This window comes from Octopus bimaculoides, chromosome 22 (genome assembly GCF_001194135.2).
Source record: "Octopus bimaculoides isolate UCB-OBI-ISO-001 chromosome 22, ASM119413v2, whole genome shotgun sequence".
Lineage (NCBI taxonomy): Eukaryota > Metazoa > Mollusca > Cephalopoda > Octopoda > Octopodidae > Octopus > Octopus bimaculoides.
The window spans coordinates 246331-265267 of NC_069002.1; the positions used below are offsets into that span (position 1 = coordinate 246331).

The 18937-nt window shown below is 36.4% G+C and overlaps 3 protein-coding genes across 6 annotated transcripts in view; 1 reads left to right on the forward strand and 2 right to left on the reverse strand.

The window, feature by feature from the left end:
• LOC106878713 (intermembrane lipid transfer protein VPS13A) overlaps positions 1 to 2110 on the reverse strand; it is a 126965-nt gene extending 124855 nt beyond the window's left edge. The window contains exon 1 of the mRNA XM_052975632.1: positions 1823 to 2110. The gene's annotated coding sequence lies outside the window, so the exon portion shown is untranslated. The remainder of the gene's footprint in view (positions 1 to 1822) is intronic.
• A 289-nt stretch (positions 2111 to 2399) lies between these two features.
• Positions 2400 to 8509, forward strand: LOC106878712 (dolichol phosphate-mannose biosynthesis regulatory protein-like). Of its 4 annotated transcripts, none has more exons than XM_014928008.2 (5): positions 2400 to 2507; positions 6682 to 6711; positions 6904 to 6993; positions 7311 to 7413; positions 8427 to 8509. In XM_014928008.2, exons 2-5 carry the CDS (start codon positions 6709 to 6711, stop codon positions 8486 to 8488), a joined length of 258 nt encoding a protein of 85 aa, XP_014783494.1. In that variant the 5' UTR covers positions 2400 to 2507; positions 6682 to 6708; the 3' UTR covers positions 8489 to 8509. The 4 variants fall into 4 exon arrangements, with proteins under 4 accessions (XP_014783494.1, XP_014783492.1, XP_014783491.1 ...); XM_014928006.2 differs by lacking the exon at positions 2400 to 2507 and adding an exon at positions 2508 to 2638; XM_014928005.2 differs by lacking the exon at positions 2400 to 2507 and adding an exon at positions 5079 to 5205.
• A 333-nt stretch (positions 8510 to 8842) lies between these two features.
• LOC106878709 (dynein axonemal assembly factor 5) lies at positions 8843 to 18339 on the reverse strand. The gene is made up of 10 exons (XM_014928001.2): positions 17601 to 18339; positions 16238 to 16480; positions 15498 to 15584; positions 14594 to 14826; positions 13661 to 13870; positions 12438 to 12587; positions 11871 to 12045; positions 11444 to 11742; positions 10173 to 10527; positions 8843 to 9137 (listed from the first exon to the last, which is right to left on the reverse strand). Exons 1-10 carry the CDS (start codon positions 18217 to 18219, stop codon positions 9019 to 9021), a joined length of 2490 nt encoding a protein of 829 aa, XP_014783487.1. The 5' UTR covers positions 18220 to 18339; the 3' UTR covers positions 8843 to 9018.
• Between the last annotated feature and the right edge of the window lie 598 nt (positions 18340 to 18937).

The window sequence follows — 18937 nt, forward strand, 5'->3', positions numbered from 1 at the left end:
TATATATATATATATATATATATATATATACACACACATGTATATACATATATACATACATGCATACATACATACTTACACACGCATATATATACACTCACACACACATAAAATTGTATATTCATATACAGAGGCACACACACATATGTACATGTATATGTAGGTATATATATATATATATATATATATATATGTATATATATATATGTATGTATATATATATATGTATGTATGTATGTATGTATGATACAACATCACCGTATCTCTACACTTAGATCCTTAAAGAATATCGAAATGAAAATGAGCAAAGAGCCAGCTGTAGCATATAAATCTATCATCCTGCAAATTTATAAATTATGACTTGACCCTTCCATACTCATCTGCACATCCACAGCTGCCAATACACAGAAGAAGACAAATACCTATACTTAATTATGTACAGGTCAAACAATAGCTTTCTGAACCAAGCATTCATCTTCGGCTGTAATGCTACATACATAATGATTGCTTAAAATATAAATAGTGTCATCCATTGATATTTAGGGGTCATTTCAAAAATTTCTGGAAAAGTAATATATTGCTATTTCATCAGCTTTCTTTTTATTTTCTTGGACAATGTCTTTCATTTTTTAATGATTGTCTTTGTATGTGTGTGTGTATATATAAATATATACATGTATTTATTTATATATATATATATATATATATACACACACACATTAAACTTAATATATTCATAGTACTGCGTTTGTGTGTCAGTATATATATATATATATATATATATATATATATATATATATATATATATATATATATATATATATATATATATATATACATGTATGTTTATGTACATGTATATATGAATGTAATATTAATACCATTAAGAATAATAATATATCAATCAAGTTAATATACATACATATATACATACACACACACACACACACATATGTATATATGTATGTATGTGTGTGTGTGTGTGTGTGTGTGTATGTATGTATATTTATAGATCAATATGTACATGCCTGCATATTCATAAATACTTAAAGATAGGCAAATTTATACACACATAATAGTAGAGGGAGGAGAGAGAAAGGTAATATATGTGTTTACATATATATATATATAAAGAGAGAGAGAGAGAGAGAGAGGGATGCAATGAATGAGGGGGCGAGACATCTATAATATATACCTGTGTTTATATGTGAGTGTATCATTAAATTTTGGCATGCTTAAATCATGTATAATCCTCAAGTCATCAGGGTACAAACCTATATACATACATATATGGACAGACAGACAGACATATGTATATATATATATATATAGACAGATAGATTGATTGATAGATAAACAGACAGATAGATGCAGATCTACACCTATGCATTTGAATACATCAAACTGATATACATGCCCTTACGCATGTAACACACACACACACACATACATATATACATACATTATGTATATGTGCATACATTATGTGTGTATTAGAGTGTGTGTGCAGTCAATCACATGCACACCTCTAAGAGTTGCTGCCTCAGTATTCAGCCCTCTACTCTTAATTTTTTTTTTTTTATCCTTCCCACTTTCGATTTCCAAATCATAATGAAGGAATGACAGAAGTAAAAAAAAATAATAACAAAACGGTGAGGCGGAAGCAAATCAGAGAATGTGAATGAGAAATAGAAAAAGCTGAAGCGAAAATTGATAATTAAATAAGATGGACTGTTACACTGTATGGTCAGATAAAGAAAATTAGGTTATATATTATATTATATTATATATATATATTATATTATATTATAGGAAAACGTACCTTATTTGATGGTAAGGTTGTTTCAGTCTCTCAGTAATTTTAAAATTCGTTTTGGTCTTTATGTTATCTTTTTTTTTCTGTTCAAATCAAACCCTAAAATACAGTAACTGCTAAAGCTCTAGTAGCCTTTTCTGTGTTAATAGTATGACAAACGAAGATGACTGCATTCGTTTGTCCATCTTGCTTAAAATACCTTTGGCCGCACACAGAACTGCAAGTTGCGAACAGGAAGAGATTTATCGTCTGTTATGTTATAGTTGCTGCTACTGTTGTGGTGGCGGTGGTGGTGGTGGTTGGCGTCGCTGCTGTTGCTCCTACTACTACTACTGCTGTTGCTATTGCTGCTGCTATTACTACAACTACTGCTGTAACTATTGCTGCTGTCGTTGTAACTGTTGCTGTTGCTTCACTCCCACTATCGCTGTTGCTGCTATTACAGCTGTTGTAACTGTTGCTGTCATAGACACCCACTATTGCCGTCGCTTCTGCTGTGTATCGAATGTGGTGGAGGGGAGATCACTCTCTCTAAAAGATATTTTTAATTAATTTCGCTTTTTTTCCGTTCTTCCTCTTGGGAACCCTTGTCCAGGAAGGACTGGACAGGTCTAAACACCGTGACTCTTCTGCGGGCTCAGTGATGATTGCTAACTACAAGAGCTTTCTAGAGCGACACCCCAACAACTAGGTGCGCCACTCTCGGGAATGTCATTGATTAGTAGAAGTGGTAGTGGTGGTGGTAGTTGTCCCCTTTCTGCTCTGATTCCGAAGACTTGACGCTTTCGCCTCTTTTATTTATATTTATACTGTGTTTAAAACGTATGTAATCTGTCATCTATATGTATGTATGTTAAACTGTACGGTGTGATTTTTTAGAAAGATTCGGCTGCTAATTACAGCGTATCAGGCGACTTCATTGAGACTATCGTGTTGGCTCATTTTCTACCTATACATACATACATACATACATACACACACACACATATATATATATATATATATATATATATATATATATATATATATATATATATATATATGTGTGTGTATATATATATATATATATATATATATATATCTTAGGCACGTTTCTTGTTTACCCGAAACGAGCAGGTATGTGATCTATCACGTGACCGTCCCGTACCCCGCTCTGGCACCGTGCACCTCCAAACATATTATCCAACGCGTTCTTTTCTAAACGAATAGTGTGTGATTTGAGGGATATCTTATGTTTTTGAGCTCGTAATATATGTAATTAAAACTGTGTCTTGTGGTAGAATCGGTAGAGCAAACGTCGGACAAGATGCCCTTGAGGTATTTAATAGCATGTGAGTTCAAATCCCGCCAAGGTCGATTTAGTTTTTCATCCTTCATGGATGATAAACTGCTTGGACATAATCCATTGTACCCTGTCCGAAAAATGTGTGGCCTTGTATCTAAATTAGAACGTATTCTTTACCTTTGCCATTAAGAGGTTGTTGAACAAAACACGTGTATTTAGTTAAGGTGCGCCGGGGTCAGTTTTTGCTAGTCATTGCCTGGGTTAGATAAAATAAGTCCTCTAAATCAAATGCGTATATTCTTGTACTTAGATTAGTAATCAGTGTATGTGTTTGGCAGTTGTGTCATTGTTATGTGTGTGCTGTTTGGCTGTGTATTTACCATACGTTGTGTGCTTCTGTATATGTGTTTGTGGTCAAACCTGCTTTTATTCAGTTACATATGCTAAACGCTTATACATATCCACATCTGGATGTGAATGCGTGTACTTTTGCACAACTACCTGTTGCATTCAGGATCAAAAAAGTTATACATATGTCAATGTGAATGGTTATGTAAATAATACACAGATATGAAAATGTTAATGTCCGTGAAATGCTAAGCCATGTGTAAAGAAGTATGGTGAATCCATCCTTCATACTGTCTCTCATTCATTTTCTCTTATCTAACATATTTTGCTTATCTACCAATATATTTCTGTTCACTTATCATCATCTAGTGTTTTAAATCCAGGTTTTGTCCCCGTCTCTAAATAGCAAACTATTTATCTTTAGCTAGATATGTAGATAAATAACACTTTATCTCACTTTTTATCTCACAGTTTATCAAGAGCCAACAACACACAAACAAATACCATTTTCAGGTTTGGTTGTAAGCAATTTCAACAGTTTAAACGAGGAACATTAATAGTGCTGGACGAGTCAATAGAACACTGGCTAATTGTGATTCTCTTCTCGTTAATCTGACAAACAGGGCAACGTCTGAACACTCCCAGAGTCGTTGCCCGTACATGCCAAGATCATATTAAAATAATATTAGACATTGAGATTTCGTTGTCTTCTGTAAATATTGTATAAGTTTTGTTATTATCAGTATTTTTATTAATAAATTAGATTATTATCTTTCATTACATTAAGTATTATGTAATTTCTATGTTCCAAAGGTAATTAGTTTACAATGATCTAGTCTAATAAAACAGAAAGCAAAGTCCGTTTTAGAAGTAGCGGAAGCAATGCTTAACTAATGAACATTTAGAATATTTTCAATACTTCGTTTCTATTTTCACCAACCCCTGACAACAAGCAGAGTAACTAGACGCGAGTTGGTCCGCAGAGAAGGGACTTCCGGAGATTTAAATGACCGACCGTGCTCGCTTTTATAACTGATTAAAACGAAATAAACAATACGCCGAACACACTTTTATTCCTGATTATTTTTATGCATAGATTAACAAAGCTACACTGCCAACTCACAGAGTTGTTTGTGGTTATCAAATAATACAAATGTGCGTCTGCAAATAAATAACAAACATCGGTGGAAGCAGAAACACTCACATAATATTCAATATTGCAAACTCTGCCCTCAAACACGTTGACTACGTGTTTGTTATTTATACATTCAATGTCTCTGTGATAATAAAATTACATAACCTTAAATTTCTTTATTAGTAATTTCAACAGAATAGAAAACTACATCAGTGATACATTTTTAAATAAAAATAACGGGGTAAAAATTTGAAAAACTTCCAAGTGGTTGGAAGAAATTTATCGTGATCCTATTTCTGGGTAAAATACTTGTGAATTGTTATGTGGACAAAGTCTGTCTCAGTGGGTATTTAAAATCGAAAAAACAAACACAAGACACCAGTTACGGGAGAAAGACTCCCTTAATATGAACCAAATCAATAGTTAGTTGTATTTCTCGGTTCGAAGACTGTGTTAGCATCGAATCAACAGATCAGGCAATGACAGACAAGACACACCTCCCACCCAAAAGTTCTTTCTTTCTCTTTCCATTTCTCAGCTGTTCAACCAGCGCCGCCTGGTGGACTTGTTTCTCTTTTCCCGCAACATTTTTACATTTCACTTTCTCTGCATTCATTAAAGGTAAACACACATAGATTATATATATATACATATAAATATACACACCCATATATATACATACAACACACACACGTATATTTATGTATGTATATATCTTCTTTATCGTCTTATTTGTGTAAGGGACCCCTTCAGATCGTTTTGCCACGAAGAAACAAGACATTTCTTTTGTGGAATCTGTTTGCAAAATTGACGAATGTTTTTCTTGTCTAAACTCCAGGAAGTTTCAATTTCTCCACTATTTTCTTATCTGATAACGAATTAATAATCCTGATTTACCAAAGTTCGGGCTTCAATGTGTATGTATATATACACACACATATATATATATATATACTCTCGCGCGCATTTATTTATATTTTTGTATACATACATATTCATATTCTACGTGTCGAGTTCGTTTGTACCCCTATTTGTATGTATGTTTGTGTGTTTCCTGTCCTGATTGACTTGTGAGGACCCGTGTATTTTCAAATTATAATCTCAAATACTGTGATTCGAGTGTTTGTGACAATTCGGAAGAATTTTAATTTGGATAAAGTTTTACCATTTATAAATACTGTGTATTTTGTGTGGGTGTATATGTAATGTTTACAAAAATCGTGAAAGAAAATCTTGCCTACGAAATGTATGGTTATCTGGTGAATTAGTTGTGATTTCTAGGATGCCAAGCGGTTGCTCTGTCGCGAAGTTAAAGCATATTAGAATTTAATTAATAATTGTTTCAATTTTGGGGTGGTACTTATTTTATCGACCCTGAAAGAATGAATGACAAAGTCAATCTCGGCAGGATTTGAACTTAGATTTTCGAAAAATAATAATTTTAAGCAAATGAAGAAACTATTGTCAATATGTAATTATTTTAATTTCAAACGAATCACGTTTTAGAAGAAGGGTCAAAGCTGGATCCCTGTCAGACTTGAAAAATCAGAGGAATTTTATATTAACGATAAACAAATCTATGAAATAAACAATCAGAGGAACGTATTGTTTACGAAGACTATCATAAATAATGTTTTTAAATGATCGAAGATCGATCATATGTATCACACAATCATAACTACAACCCTTTCGGGTTCGATAAATTAAATACTAGTCAAGTACTTTGATGTGATTGACTTTCCCCCTCCCCCAAAATTTCAGGCCTCGTGCCTATAGTAGAAAAGGTTATTATTATTATTATTGCAGCAGTGAGCTTAGTAACATTTCGTTTGTTTCCATGTTCTGAGTTCAAATTCCGCTACAGTCAACTTTACCTTTCATCCTTTTGCGGGGTCAATAAAATAAATAAGTACCAGTTGACTACTGAGGGTCAATGTAATTGCCTTACCCCTCTCACAAAATTTCTGGCTTTGTGCCAAACTTTGAAATCAATATTTTTTCAAACCAGATTCAAATTATCTTGTTTTTTTTTTTGGTTTTTTTCGTTTTTTTCGTTTTACTTTTTCTTCTATACTTTTTTTTCTCTCCTTTCTTTAGACTCAAACAATTGGCTTCTGAAACAAAATGGTACGTATGCATGATCACATCTTATTTCATTGTTATTGCTACATTTTTCTATTTTTCTTTACACACACACCTAATGTGCACTCAAACATACACACACACACACACAAACATGCATACACACAAACATGCACACACACACAAATTTACACAAACTGAATGTGTGATTATTATTTTGTTTTAAATATTCCGCAGGTCACAAGCTTGGATCAAACCGTTGGATGGGGGCTGATGTTTCTAGCAGCCACAATTTTCGTTTATTATTCCATTTGGGTTATTATTCTGGTAAGTAACCATCTTTTATCTTTTACTTGTTTCACTCATTAGACTACGACCAGGCTGGGGCACCACTTTAAATTTTTATGAATTGACCCCAGCTTTGTCACTTGAATTTTAACAGCAGGTACCTGGAAGTACTGGCCCATAGTTACTAATCACTTTGAAGATGTGTCTGATGCTAATGTAATTAAGTAATTAGTAGAAAATCATTTGAAATTAGTATTCATTTATGTCTGGGGGGGGGTGTAGTGGAAGGTGGGATGGGTGAGGATTTGGCTTATTGTTTTGTTGTCATTGTAATGAAACCATTTTCTTTTTTTCAGCCTTTTCTGGGACCAAACCAGAAACTCCATTCCTTCTTCCCGCCTCAGTTTTATGCAGTGGCCTTTCCATTGGTATTGATGTCAGTAGCCCTTGTCATCATTGGTCAGTATTCTGCCAGTTGTTTTTTTATATCTTTACCCTTCTATGTTGCTGTTATCATTGTTGAGCCCCATGTCAAGCCTACTTAAAAGGTCCTAAGATTTGAAATTGCTCAAAATATAGAGGGACAAAAGGATCAAAGGTTGAGAAATTATCAGAGACACACACTTCACAGTCTGCATATATGTGTGTGTGTGTGTGTGTGTGTGTGTGTACATAAACATACATTGTTTACACTAGGTGCACTGTATAAAATTCCTACCTACTCCTTTTCTACTGAATGAGCAAAGCCATTTCCCTGGTGGTAGCGGTGTCCTATATGCTTGACTACTTTCTAACATTTTAGTCTTTGCTAAATTCACTCAGAGGACTTTTGTTTTCATGCCTGGAATTTCTATTTTGATTAGCTTCAGCTATAACAGCCTGGTCATCAGATTAAAGGTTGTCCTCCAGGCATGTGTGTATGTATGTATGTATACACACACACGTCATCATCAACATCATTTAATGTCTGTCTTCCATGCTAGCATGGGTCAGACAGTTTGACAGGAACTGGCCAGCCAGAGGACTGCATCATGTTCCAGTGTCTGCTTTGGGATGCTTTTTACATGGCACTAGCACCAGTCATTCGCTGTACAGAGTGGAATGGGTGCTGGCAATTCATGGTGCTCCTCCAAACCAGTACAAAGTCACTCTTATATCTCTTCTACTGATTTTCCAAGACAAATTTCAATCTCATTAGTGAAGTGATTCCAAATAAATAAATACATAGAAAAACATGATCAATAAACTAAATAATATATGTTTAAAAAATGATGTTGGTTGTTACTGCTTTCAGAAAGCCATCATCATCATCATCATCACATAGCTTCATTCATGTTCTGTTTACACTGGTGACTTTAATACACTTATTAGCATAAAACCATTGATATTTTGAGACATATCTCTGTAGATGCACAAACCTTATATTAAACAACACAAGTATATCTTGAAATTATTGCATTTCTCTTTTCCAGGTTTAACTATGACAGTCATTATAGTCAGAAGTAAATTGAAAGCAAAACCTAAAAGTGAATAAATTTTATTTTTTATATTTTTATGGAGTTGTTTTTGAGTGGTTTTTTTCCTTTCTAAGTTATTCTAACCTTTTCATGTTTTAAAAATATCTTTTATATCGGGTAGTCTCCCTTGCTCTGTTTTTAAGTTTTTGTCTTTTTTTGAGGTAACATAATCTACCTGGATCAATTAGTCAGATGAGGTGGGAGAGAGCTGTGCCTGAGAACCTCTATGAGCTTTTCAGGCCCTCCCAATATTGTTGTGGATGATGTTCAGTTTCTACTAAATATCACTAATTCACATAGTTCAGAGCCTCTGGTTCTAGAATACAAAATCTCTGTTATAAAATAAATCTAAATTAAAATTTCAAAATCCATTAACATTTAGCATTTTATTTTCATTTTCTGCTTTAATTTCATAAAGGGAGAATAATTATACATAGACTAAAACTGTAAAACATGAAAAACAATAATAATAAAAATATGAGATTTGGATGATAAATCTGAAATTGCACAAAAAAAAACCCCCCAAAAAAATAGAAACACTAGGCATTCACGTAAATAATGACAGCAGTCGGTCACAGTAGATGGTAGTTCGGTGCTTGTGTTTCACTTTATTTATTTCACTAACTAACATGGCTGGTTTTAAATGACCTGCTTTTTTCAACACATCTGAAAAAAAAACAATAAAAGTAACAAAATTGTAGACAGCATTATTAAATGATGTGTTTATGTGCAAACATACACATATATATAAAAATTAATGTAACCTATACAGTCATTTTTATGTGCTAGGCCACCGATATAGTCATTTAATTCCTCTGCCAAAGAAATACAAATCTCAGAAGATGCTCAGATAAAGAAGTTTTGCCTTTTCAACCTCGTTCCATCTACTTTTCTATTTCTGCGCAGATCATAAACCCCTTATTTAGTTCTTTGCATTATTCTCTCTATTTCATTACCATGTCAACATGTAAATATAGTTTCAATAGTCTCGTTTTCTTCGTTGTTGCCTCAAGATAACCTTAAGTTCACGCATATCCTTTAATTGCCACATATTCATTTATTCAAGTTTATCACACAGTCACTTATTTGGAAGTGCTGCCCCAGCATGGCCACAGTCTAAAGACTGAAACAAGTACAAAAGACAGAAGATCATAAAGCAGTATGTTAATGACAAGAATGCACCAAAGAAAATGGCCTTCAAGACTTGTGGAGGAAGAGAGAAAGTTACTTTCAAAGACTTCACATGAATGTCACCCTCAACAGGGTACTGTGTCAAAGGTTACCAAGGACCAGGGTAGGGGTGTTAAACCATGCAACAGAGAAAGTGTAGGGTATCACAGAATTTGATATGTTAACAATTCTGCCAATTCACTGCCAACCTCGAGGAGCTGCTATTTTATTGTACAGACCCAGGAGGAAAGGATGAAAAGCTGAGGGGGTCAGAGAACCAGAATGAGTGTCACAAGGCATCTTGGACTACAGAGTCTAATAACTCTGCCAATTCAGCAACTGGTTTGAAATGGACACTGAAAAGACATTTCTATATGTGCCTTCCTCCTGTATTACCTTAATTATAAGTCTTATCTCTACCTTTTTCCCTTCTGTGTCCCTTTAAATAAAGGCTCTATCTTCCACACATCGGAATACTTCCCACCGTGGACTTTTGACCTTTTTACAAAACTCATGACAGAATAAACTTACTTAATATGGCGTCCTGTATTGACTTCTCCGAGTCGTCAAGATGCAGCAGCAAGCCTTGGTACATCACTTCTAAATGGGCTTTATAGAGATCTGTGTCGTAGTCATCAGAGAAGGCATCAAAATAAGCCAGGAAGGTTGTGGCCACAACAACACGAATGTCGTCACAGGCATCATCTAGACGTTTCAGAAGATGAGGGTAGATCTTGTGCAATGTGTCATAGTCAATCTGCTGACAGGCAGTCATGTTCTCCAACAGCCGTGTCAGCACTCGACAACTGATCAAACGTGTGCTTTTGTTATCATCCTCCATTGAAGACAGAATCTGGGGTAACAGCTCTGACGACACCAATATCAGCTGGAAACAAAGAACAGGGTTTTGAAGATTTAATTAGATTTTTATTCTTCTACGTATGTTGTTTAACCCTAAGTCAACCCTGATTGTACAGACCTGTAGTCAAAGACAACCCTACCATGACCATCTAAACCTCTTTTATTGTAGCCTAGTTAATCAATGGAATTTAGAGGCAAGAAGCAGGCATGTTACTCTGTGCAGTTCAACATAACTTCTAGGCCCATGGATGTCTTTAACAGATTTCACTCGGTCACAAGCATTCAAACCAGATCACCAGAAGGTTAATGCAACTTCACAGAGCACCAACAACATCTACACTTCCCCAGTAGCCAAAACCTAAAACTAAACCCCCTGGACAATCCTTCTGCTTCTCAAACATCTATGGACCCCAAAGACCTCAGCTCTTCAGCCTTCTCTAAATCTGTCCAATCCGTTCAGACAACACTCTTTCTTCAAACTTCACTCAGTAAGGTGGTCTCTACACATATGTCGATTCTACTCTCTCCTGCCAGTCACAACTCCCACCTGGATACGAGGAACAAAGACTAGACGAGCAGTCATTCTGGCTCAATCTTCTTCCCCCCTCACCACCACTCCTTCAAATACAACTGCTCCCTTTATGATTCCTACACTCGTTCATCTACTACCAACACTTCACACCATACTACCTCTTTCTGTACTAAAGAATGCCCTAACCCTCTCGTTCTCCTGCCCTCAGCAATTTCAGTGCTCATAACCCTTCTTGGCTTTCATTCTCATCCCTTTTTGACTGATGCTGCCAGATGCAGAAAATGAATCTTTTTGTAACCATCGTCAGCACTGACCCCTGGGACTAAACAACAACAACACAAAAACAAATTAATGCATTCATATGTAACACAGTGACGAGAGAGAGAGAGACCCAAGGAATCGGAATTACCTCTTCATTTGACACAGCTTTGCTCTGCAGCAGAGCCCAGATTGCAGACGTGGCAGAAGTCCTAATCGCTGCGGCAATCCTCCCTGCTTTCCAGATAAGGTTTGGTACAATCATCTTCTGAACCATCTTGAGTGCATTACTACTGAATGGGTGAGGCACCTCTGTACTTGGTTTATGCTCAATGATCGCACAAGACAGCAGGGTCATCATCTTCAGTCGGAACTCTGCGTTTTTCTCAACATCTAAACACTCACTTAGAATTTCTGTTATATCGTCTATCAATAATGGCAATGCAGATTCTGTAAGAGAAACATTCTTTTATTAGAAAATTTGTAGCATTTTCCCCTTTTCTCTGTTTTCCTAAATACATAATCTATTTCCACACATATAACAAAAACAAAAGAAAAAGTAAAATTAAAGAACTTACCATTAGCTTTCATTATAAGAGTCTCAAAGATATTCCTTTCAAATGACTGACTTGTCCATTCTTTGTGTGTCTCTTTCAGTTTGACCAGTAGTAGTGGACTATGTTCTTTAAAGAGTTGCTTTGAGGCACCAGGTAATTCTTGGACACCAGCTAACTCTTGGAGACAGTTCTGATACTAAAGGGTGACAAAATAAGAAACTGAAGTTTATTTAAAAAAAAAACATTCAACTTACAACAGTTTTAAATGATACGATCAAATTGTTACTTTAGTTTATTTCTGGTCACACAAAGTTTATCAAGGTGTGTTTTAATGAACACAGAAGTTGACTGAGCAGGATTTGAAAAGAAGAACATAAAGGCGTATAACTTTGCAAGCTGGCATGTCTTGGATGGTTTGACATGGAGCTGGCTAGCAGGCAGCTGCCCAGATTCCAACTGTTTGTTGTAGCAGGGTTTCTATGGCTGGATGAACCACTTAACAGATATATATATATATATATGTATATACACACACACACACATTTATATATACCCATGTATACATTCATACAAAGAAGAATAACTTACTTGTTCGGTAAGCTGACTGTTTTCAGTTGAATTCAAAGACAAGATAGTAATAAGTACAGTAAACAACTGGAAGCTAACTGCTGAGCAATCTTCCTTGGCAACAGACAATATCGATTGGACACAGTGATACAATTCCACCAATATATTCACCTGAAAGACAATATTCAAACAATAGCAATCACATTTGTTAGGTTAGTCCACATTACTCAGGTTGGAGCAGAGGGGTGGTTACCTGGTTTCCCAGTTTCTGTGGCTTATGTATATTCCTTCCTGGATGGGACGCCAGTCCCTTGCAGGGTTACTCATTTTTACCAGCTGAGTGGACTGGAGCAATGTGAAATGAAGTGTTTTGCTCAAGAACACAAACACATCACCTGGTCCAGAAATTGAAACCATAATCTTATGATCAAGCACTTTTCGAGTGTTGGGCCTCACAGAGGCAAAGACTGAGTCCTTTTGGAATTCTGCTGTGCTTGAGAGGAAGAACCCATCAAGCCAAGTAAAAATGAGTTGTGGCAGATACCAGTGTCATGCAAATGGCACCTGTGCCAGTGGCACATAAAAGCACCCATTACACTCTTGAAGTGATTGGTGTTAGGAAAGGCATCCAGCCATAGAAAACCCTGCCAAATCAGAACTGGGGTCTGGTGCAGCCTTCCAGCTTACCAGCCCTGGTCAAACCGTCCAACCCATACCAGCATGGACAACAGACGTTAAATGATGATGATGTTGATGATATATATATGTATGTGTATACACACACACACACATTTATATGTATTTATCTCTGTGTGTGCATCTTTGTGTTTGTCTCAACCACTGCTTGACAACTGGTGTTAGTTTGTTTACATCCCTGAACTAAACAGTTTGGCAAAAGAAACAATAAGTACTAAACTTAAAAAGTAATAAGTACTGAGCTCAATATATTTGAATAAACCTTTCAAGGTGGTGCCACAGCATGGCCACAGTCCAATGATTAGAACAAGTAAAAGATAAAAACTATCTCTCAAACTTTCTAAATTCTTAGAATGTAAACAATTTTTTTGTTAGATTTACATCTGCAGTATTTTGTTTTTTTATCTCCACTTAGTAGGGTGGTGCATTCTTACACAGTATATAGTTTAAATCCAACCTGCCCATCCCTCTTGACTGTCACATATTGGTGTTTATAATATCAAGAATTGTAACTGGCCAACAAAACAAAAAAAAAATTGAAAAAATACCTGTAAATGATAAGAGACATCTGGTAGAATCAATGTATTACAGATTGGTTCCAGGTGGCCGTGGAGTTCTCTGCGGTCACAGCCTTTGATGATTGCAGCGAGAATCATCAATGAAGCTGCATCAGGGTTTTTGCAAATGTGATCCAAAAGAAGGTGACTCCAAGTTTCTATTTGGACAAAATAACCAACTAGTTTGGCAGATTTTAGCACCTGTGGAGAAGAAATTAAGTAAAAATTACAAAGTGGAAATAAAATGGAGTTCAATACCCAAATGGACAGTAGTTCTAATCTCACGATAGCCATTGTGCTGCAAGGCAAAGCACAGTAAGCAGCTAAGAAATGAAATGACAATGTTACTTCCCAGTCAAGTGGTCAGTGGTAGGAGAAAGTAGCTGGGACACTGAGCAGTTAAACCACTGGATGAGAAGGTCTACATGGTTGCTTCACTTGCTAAAAATAGCAGCCAAATCTGCCTTATAACCTACACTGTCTTCTGAATAATGTAGTCTTATATAGGGCATGGCTGGAGCACCTTTGATAAGAAACCTGCTCTGGGAGTAAAATCAATAACAAAACCAACAAGGCAAGGAGAGTCAAACACACACACACACACACTTATTTTCTCAATATTCAATTTCTGTACATCACACCTAACACTCTATACATACAACTAGCTTCTTTAAGTTTTCATCTACCAAATCCACTCACAAGGCTTTGGTTGGCCTGGGGCTATAGTAGAAGATATTAGCCCACGGTGCCATGCAGTGGGACTGAACCTGGAACCATGTGGTTGGGAAGCAAACTTCATGACAACATAGCCATGCCTGCACCTATGAGCCATGTTAAAAAACACATTCTATCCTTACTAGGGAATTAAAGACCGCAAATTGAAAAAAAAGGTAAAAAAAAAATGCAAATCAAAAAGTGACTAACATTTGATACGACTTGTTTTTCTTCATCTTTGCAAGCTGTAACCATCCCAGACAAGAGAATCTGTAAGTGTTGTGTTATACTCCTCTCAGCATTCAACAGAAGTACACACAGCAAACTTGATGCTTGGATGCGAGTAGCTGGAACCCAGTCCTTCAGATCATTCATTAATCCAGGTAGTATCTTGGATAAGTGACGATTCACAAGAACACGACATCCCAAATTTGGTCTCTCAGCTAAAAGCAAAACAAAAATAAATAAAGAAAAAAGAGGAAATACGAAAAGAAAACTGAAGATTTTGGACAGAAATATTGTGTAATATTGCAAAAGAAAATAAATTTATCTCTGAATTATTTGAATATATTTTGTTAACTCTTTAACATTCAGATTATTCTATCGAATGTAATGTTTATTTGATCAAATTGTTTTGAATTAATCCTGCATTGCATCATAGCTTTGAGATTTCAATGAGGTGATTGTTTATTTTTAGAATGACATTGTAGGGTAGGTGTGAGAGGCTGCATCTGGCTGGTTCCAACATAAAACAGTGTATAATGATTTAAGAGGAAAACTGGGTATAAGAAGCATCCGATGCTGTGTGCAAGAGGGAAGAAGGCTGTGCTGGTTTGATCACGTGATGCATATGGGAGAGGACAGCTGCATAAAAAAGTGCCAATCTCTAATCATTGAGGGAACTTGTGGAAGGAGTAGACCCAGGAAGATGTGGGACAAAGTGGTGAGTAAGGATCTTTAGACATTGGGCCTCACTGAGGGAATGACAAGGGACTGAGACTTCTGGCGATTTGCTGTGCCTGAGAAGACATATTTTGATATTCTCAATCACACTCTGTTTTATATAGACACAGCCCTTTTCTCAGATCAAAAAAAAAAAGATCAATTAACTTACTGTCAGGAGGGAAATGCTTTGGTTCTTCCTCTGGAAAGTCTAATTGGTCTTTTAAATCACTTTCATTTTCTTTTTCATATTTTAAACCTATTGCAATACAAAGAATAAAGATCGATTAGGATCACTCCATGAACAACTTGATTTAATAAGAAATGGTGTACCTAAATCACATTTTACTTGAATTAAAACACTTTAATTCCAGAAAAATAAGCACCAACAACAAAACTAACAATGTATTATGCTATGGTTTAGCTCCAACCCAAGCCTGATTGAGACAGTTCTTAACCAAAGACCTTCCAGAAGTGACCATCTGGATTAACAGAATTGTTAGAGCATCAGACAGGATGTTTTGTGGTATTTGGTTTGGATCTTTGCATTCTGAGTTCGTGTATGACATAACCCATTATTCAGGTCGATGCCACCACCTGGCAGGGGTACAGTGGGCAATTGCCCTGGGTCCCCACAAGTCTAGGACTCCAATGTTAATCTATGTATGCAGTGGCTTGGTGTTAAAAATGCTATCTATTCGAAGGCATTACTTTGTTTGGTGGCCAAAAACAAGGCTAAGGTGGCTCTGCCACCTGCGCCTTGAGTACCTTTAGCAGAGTTCACTCTTTTGCAAGCATTCAGGTTGGATTTCTAGTTTGATGATAACTTCCACCAGTCCTCCCACCAACTCCCCCAACATGTAACTGCCCATACATGCTACAAGGCGTTTTCTCTCCCAGCAACACACTTACCTATGTCATGCCAAAAAGCAATGGCTGATTCTTGTATTGATGGCTGGCTGTCATTGATACTTGTCAACAGCAACGGGATGAGTTTGTGATGGTAGGAATATCGATCTAGCAAGTATAGGAGCCAGTTGCCAACCACGTTTGTGACAGCAGCTCTGACGGCAGGGACCTGGTCAAAAAGACGTTGAGCCAAATGGGATCTGACATCATCAACACTTTTGCCATTACCATTTTGGATAACATCACCTAGAGAAAGAATAATGATAATAATAATAATAATAATAATAGGCCTAAACTTCCAAGGGGAGAAGGGCCTTTTTGAGTCTGTTTAGACAAACCCTTCTAGAGATGGTGTCTCGATAAAAATACTGGTGGGTGTGACACCTTATCAACCCTTCCCATGGCATGAGAGTAATGGATAACAAAATAACACAAACAATGGTACAAATGAGGATCAAACAACAGGTGACAGACTTTTGTCCAGCAGGAGCCCCGTGGGTGAGCAGCACCGGCCCAGTCATCGTTATACATTTGCCAGAACTAAATGAACCAAGATGATGATAATGTGCAGAAAGAGACCCTGTGAGATCTCTGACAGAAGGCTGCTGTCTGCTTTCACAGAATCTACCAGAACAAACAAGATTGAGCGTTCTGAGAAGTAAAGCGACGACGACGACGACGACAACTCAGCAGGAAGACACTCGGCAAGAAATGGAGGCAGAATTGAATGATGATAATAATAGACAAAGAGAATAAAAAGTATAGAGAAAATAGCAAAGAACCAGGACGAAGCCATTGAGTTACAGAGACTATGAAAAGTGCGGGTAAAAGGTATCTCTGTAGTTATGGGGTCGACCCGTGTGACACTCGCAGATCCTTCCAGAGAGTGGTGGAGGAGAAAGAGAGAAAGCTTTTTTTAAAATCATTTAGACAATTCATCATGTTCCACCTTTGTTCATTGTCATGACAAATAATTCGGTGGCCTTCCAATGATATTTATTTGAGAGAGAGTGGCGGGGGGCGGAGGGTGCAGTTTAGGTAGAAAAGGTCGAATGGGTTTAAGTATGGGGTTTGAATGCAAAGCACAGAAGAGATGATACGGGAAGAGGACGAATGCACAGCGCTTGGACAAGGGTAGGGATGGAACGAAGCACAGAAAACCAGGAGTGACGATAGTAAAGTCGAACACTCAAACACGCTGCAACCAGCAGCGTCTGTCGGTTGGTGATTTGCCTAACAGGACGGTCCCCCTTTTTTAAACACCTTCCTTGTTTGCATATATACGGATATAACAGAAATAATAAAAACACTCGAATAACAGGCAGTATAAATATATTTGTATTAACCAATATAAAAGTCCACTTACCGATCGCTTCTAAGACACAGACACGCACCTTTGAATGTTGATGAGTAAGATTCTGTAAAAGAGGATTAATCAAAGACTCTGATTGCATATGGAAAACATCGGGAACAGTGTTTGCCAATAACGAAGCAGCCACACAACTATCTTTTTTGATTTGAGGATAATTATCTATAATGGTTCTTTGTAAAATCTTTATAACGTCATTTAGGTAAACTCCGATCTTCTTTCCATTCAGTTCCATTGCTTTGATTAATAATCGAACGAGAATCAAACGAACTTCTTCCGAATTCTCCATTATTTCTTGCTGTCCTAATCTCTGGACCAAAACAGGTATTAAGTAAGGTAAATATTCACACTGACCGGGCACCATTGTTAACAATTCACTCATCAGTTCTATGGCTTGTTCGCGACAACTCTCGGCAGGATCGCTGAATTCTTTCAACAAAGGTTTAAGAAGTTCGTTAAAAATCCTTTGTAATTCTGAGCTTTCCAGATCATTCTTTCGTCTATTTATATCTTTACTGATGTCTTGCAGCGCTTTCCTGCGAGTTATCTTGTTACTTTCATTCAAAAAGTTTATATTCCGTGCCAAGTTCGGAAAGCTCTCCTCCACAACCGCCATGATGTTTTTTTAATGTGTTGTTTAGTAGACTTTCTACCTCACTTTGCTAAAGAGTTTGTTGTCCTTAGATACGGGTTTTATTTTAAAATTTGTCTCTCTTAGCAGAGAATTATTAATAGTTTAGAATGATATTTCTTAAATAACATTTTCTAGTTCTCTTTCAACTCCACCGATAAATTATTATTGTGGTTAATTATCGTTATCGTTATTATTGTAAACTTTTAACTACTGAAAAATCATTTGTTGAAACCACGTCTTTCAGACTGACCTGTTCCAACATGAATTTTCGGTGGACAGAAATTAAAGTTACAGGAAAAAATGTCATGTTTTATTTAAATATCATAAACAATAAAGTAAAACATACTTATTATCTGACAATACGTGACTTGTACACAAAGGTAACACAATATTTAAGATGAAGAGTCGTTGAGGGTGGGAACAGCCACTCCCTACCAGGCACGGGTGTAAATAAAGGATTGCAACATTTCGTTTGGCCTTTCCTGTCTGTTGATTAAGATAACAATTTCTTTGTCCCAAGGCAAGGGAAACCCTTGCTATGTCACTGTTTAATTTCCTTCAATATCTTAATTAAACTGGGTCAGCTATTCATAAAATTTTCCTGTGACTTATTTTATTGCAATTTTATTTATTCATGAATTTGCTACATGTTTTCATTGTGAGCCAACAAGGAACCTTTTGATGTAGTTACTCAACATAC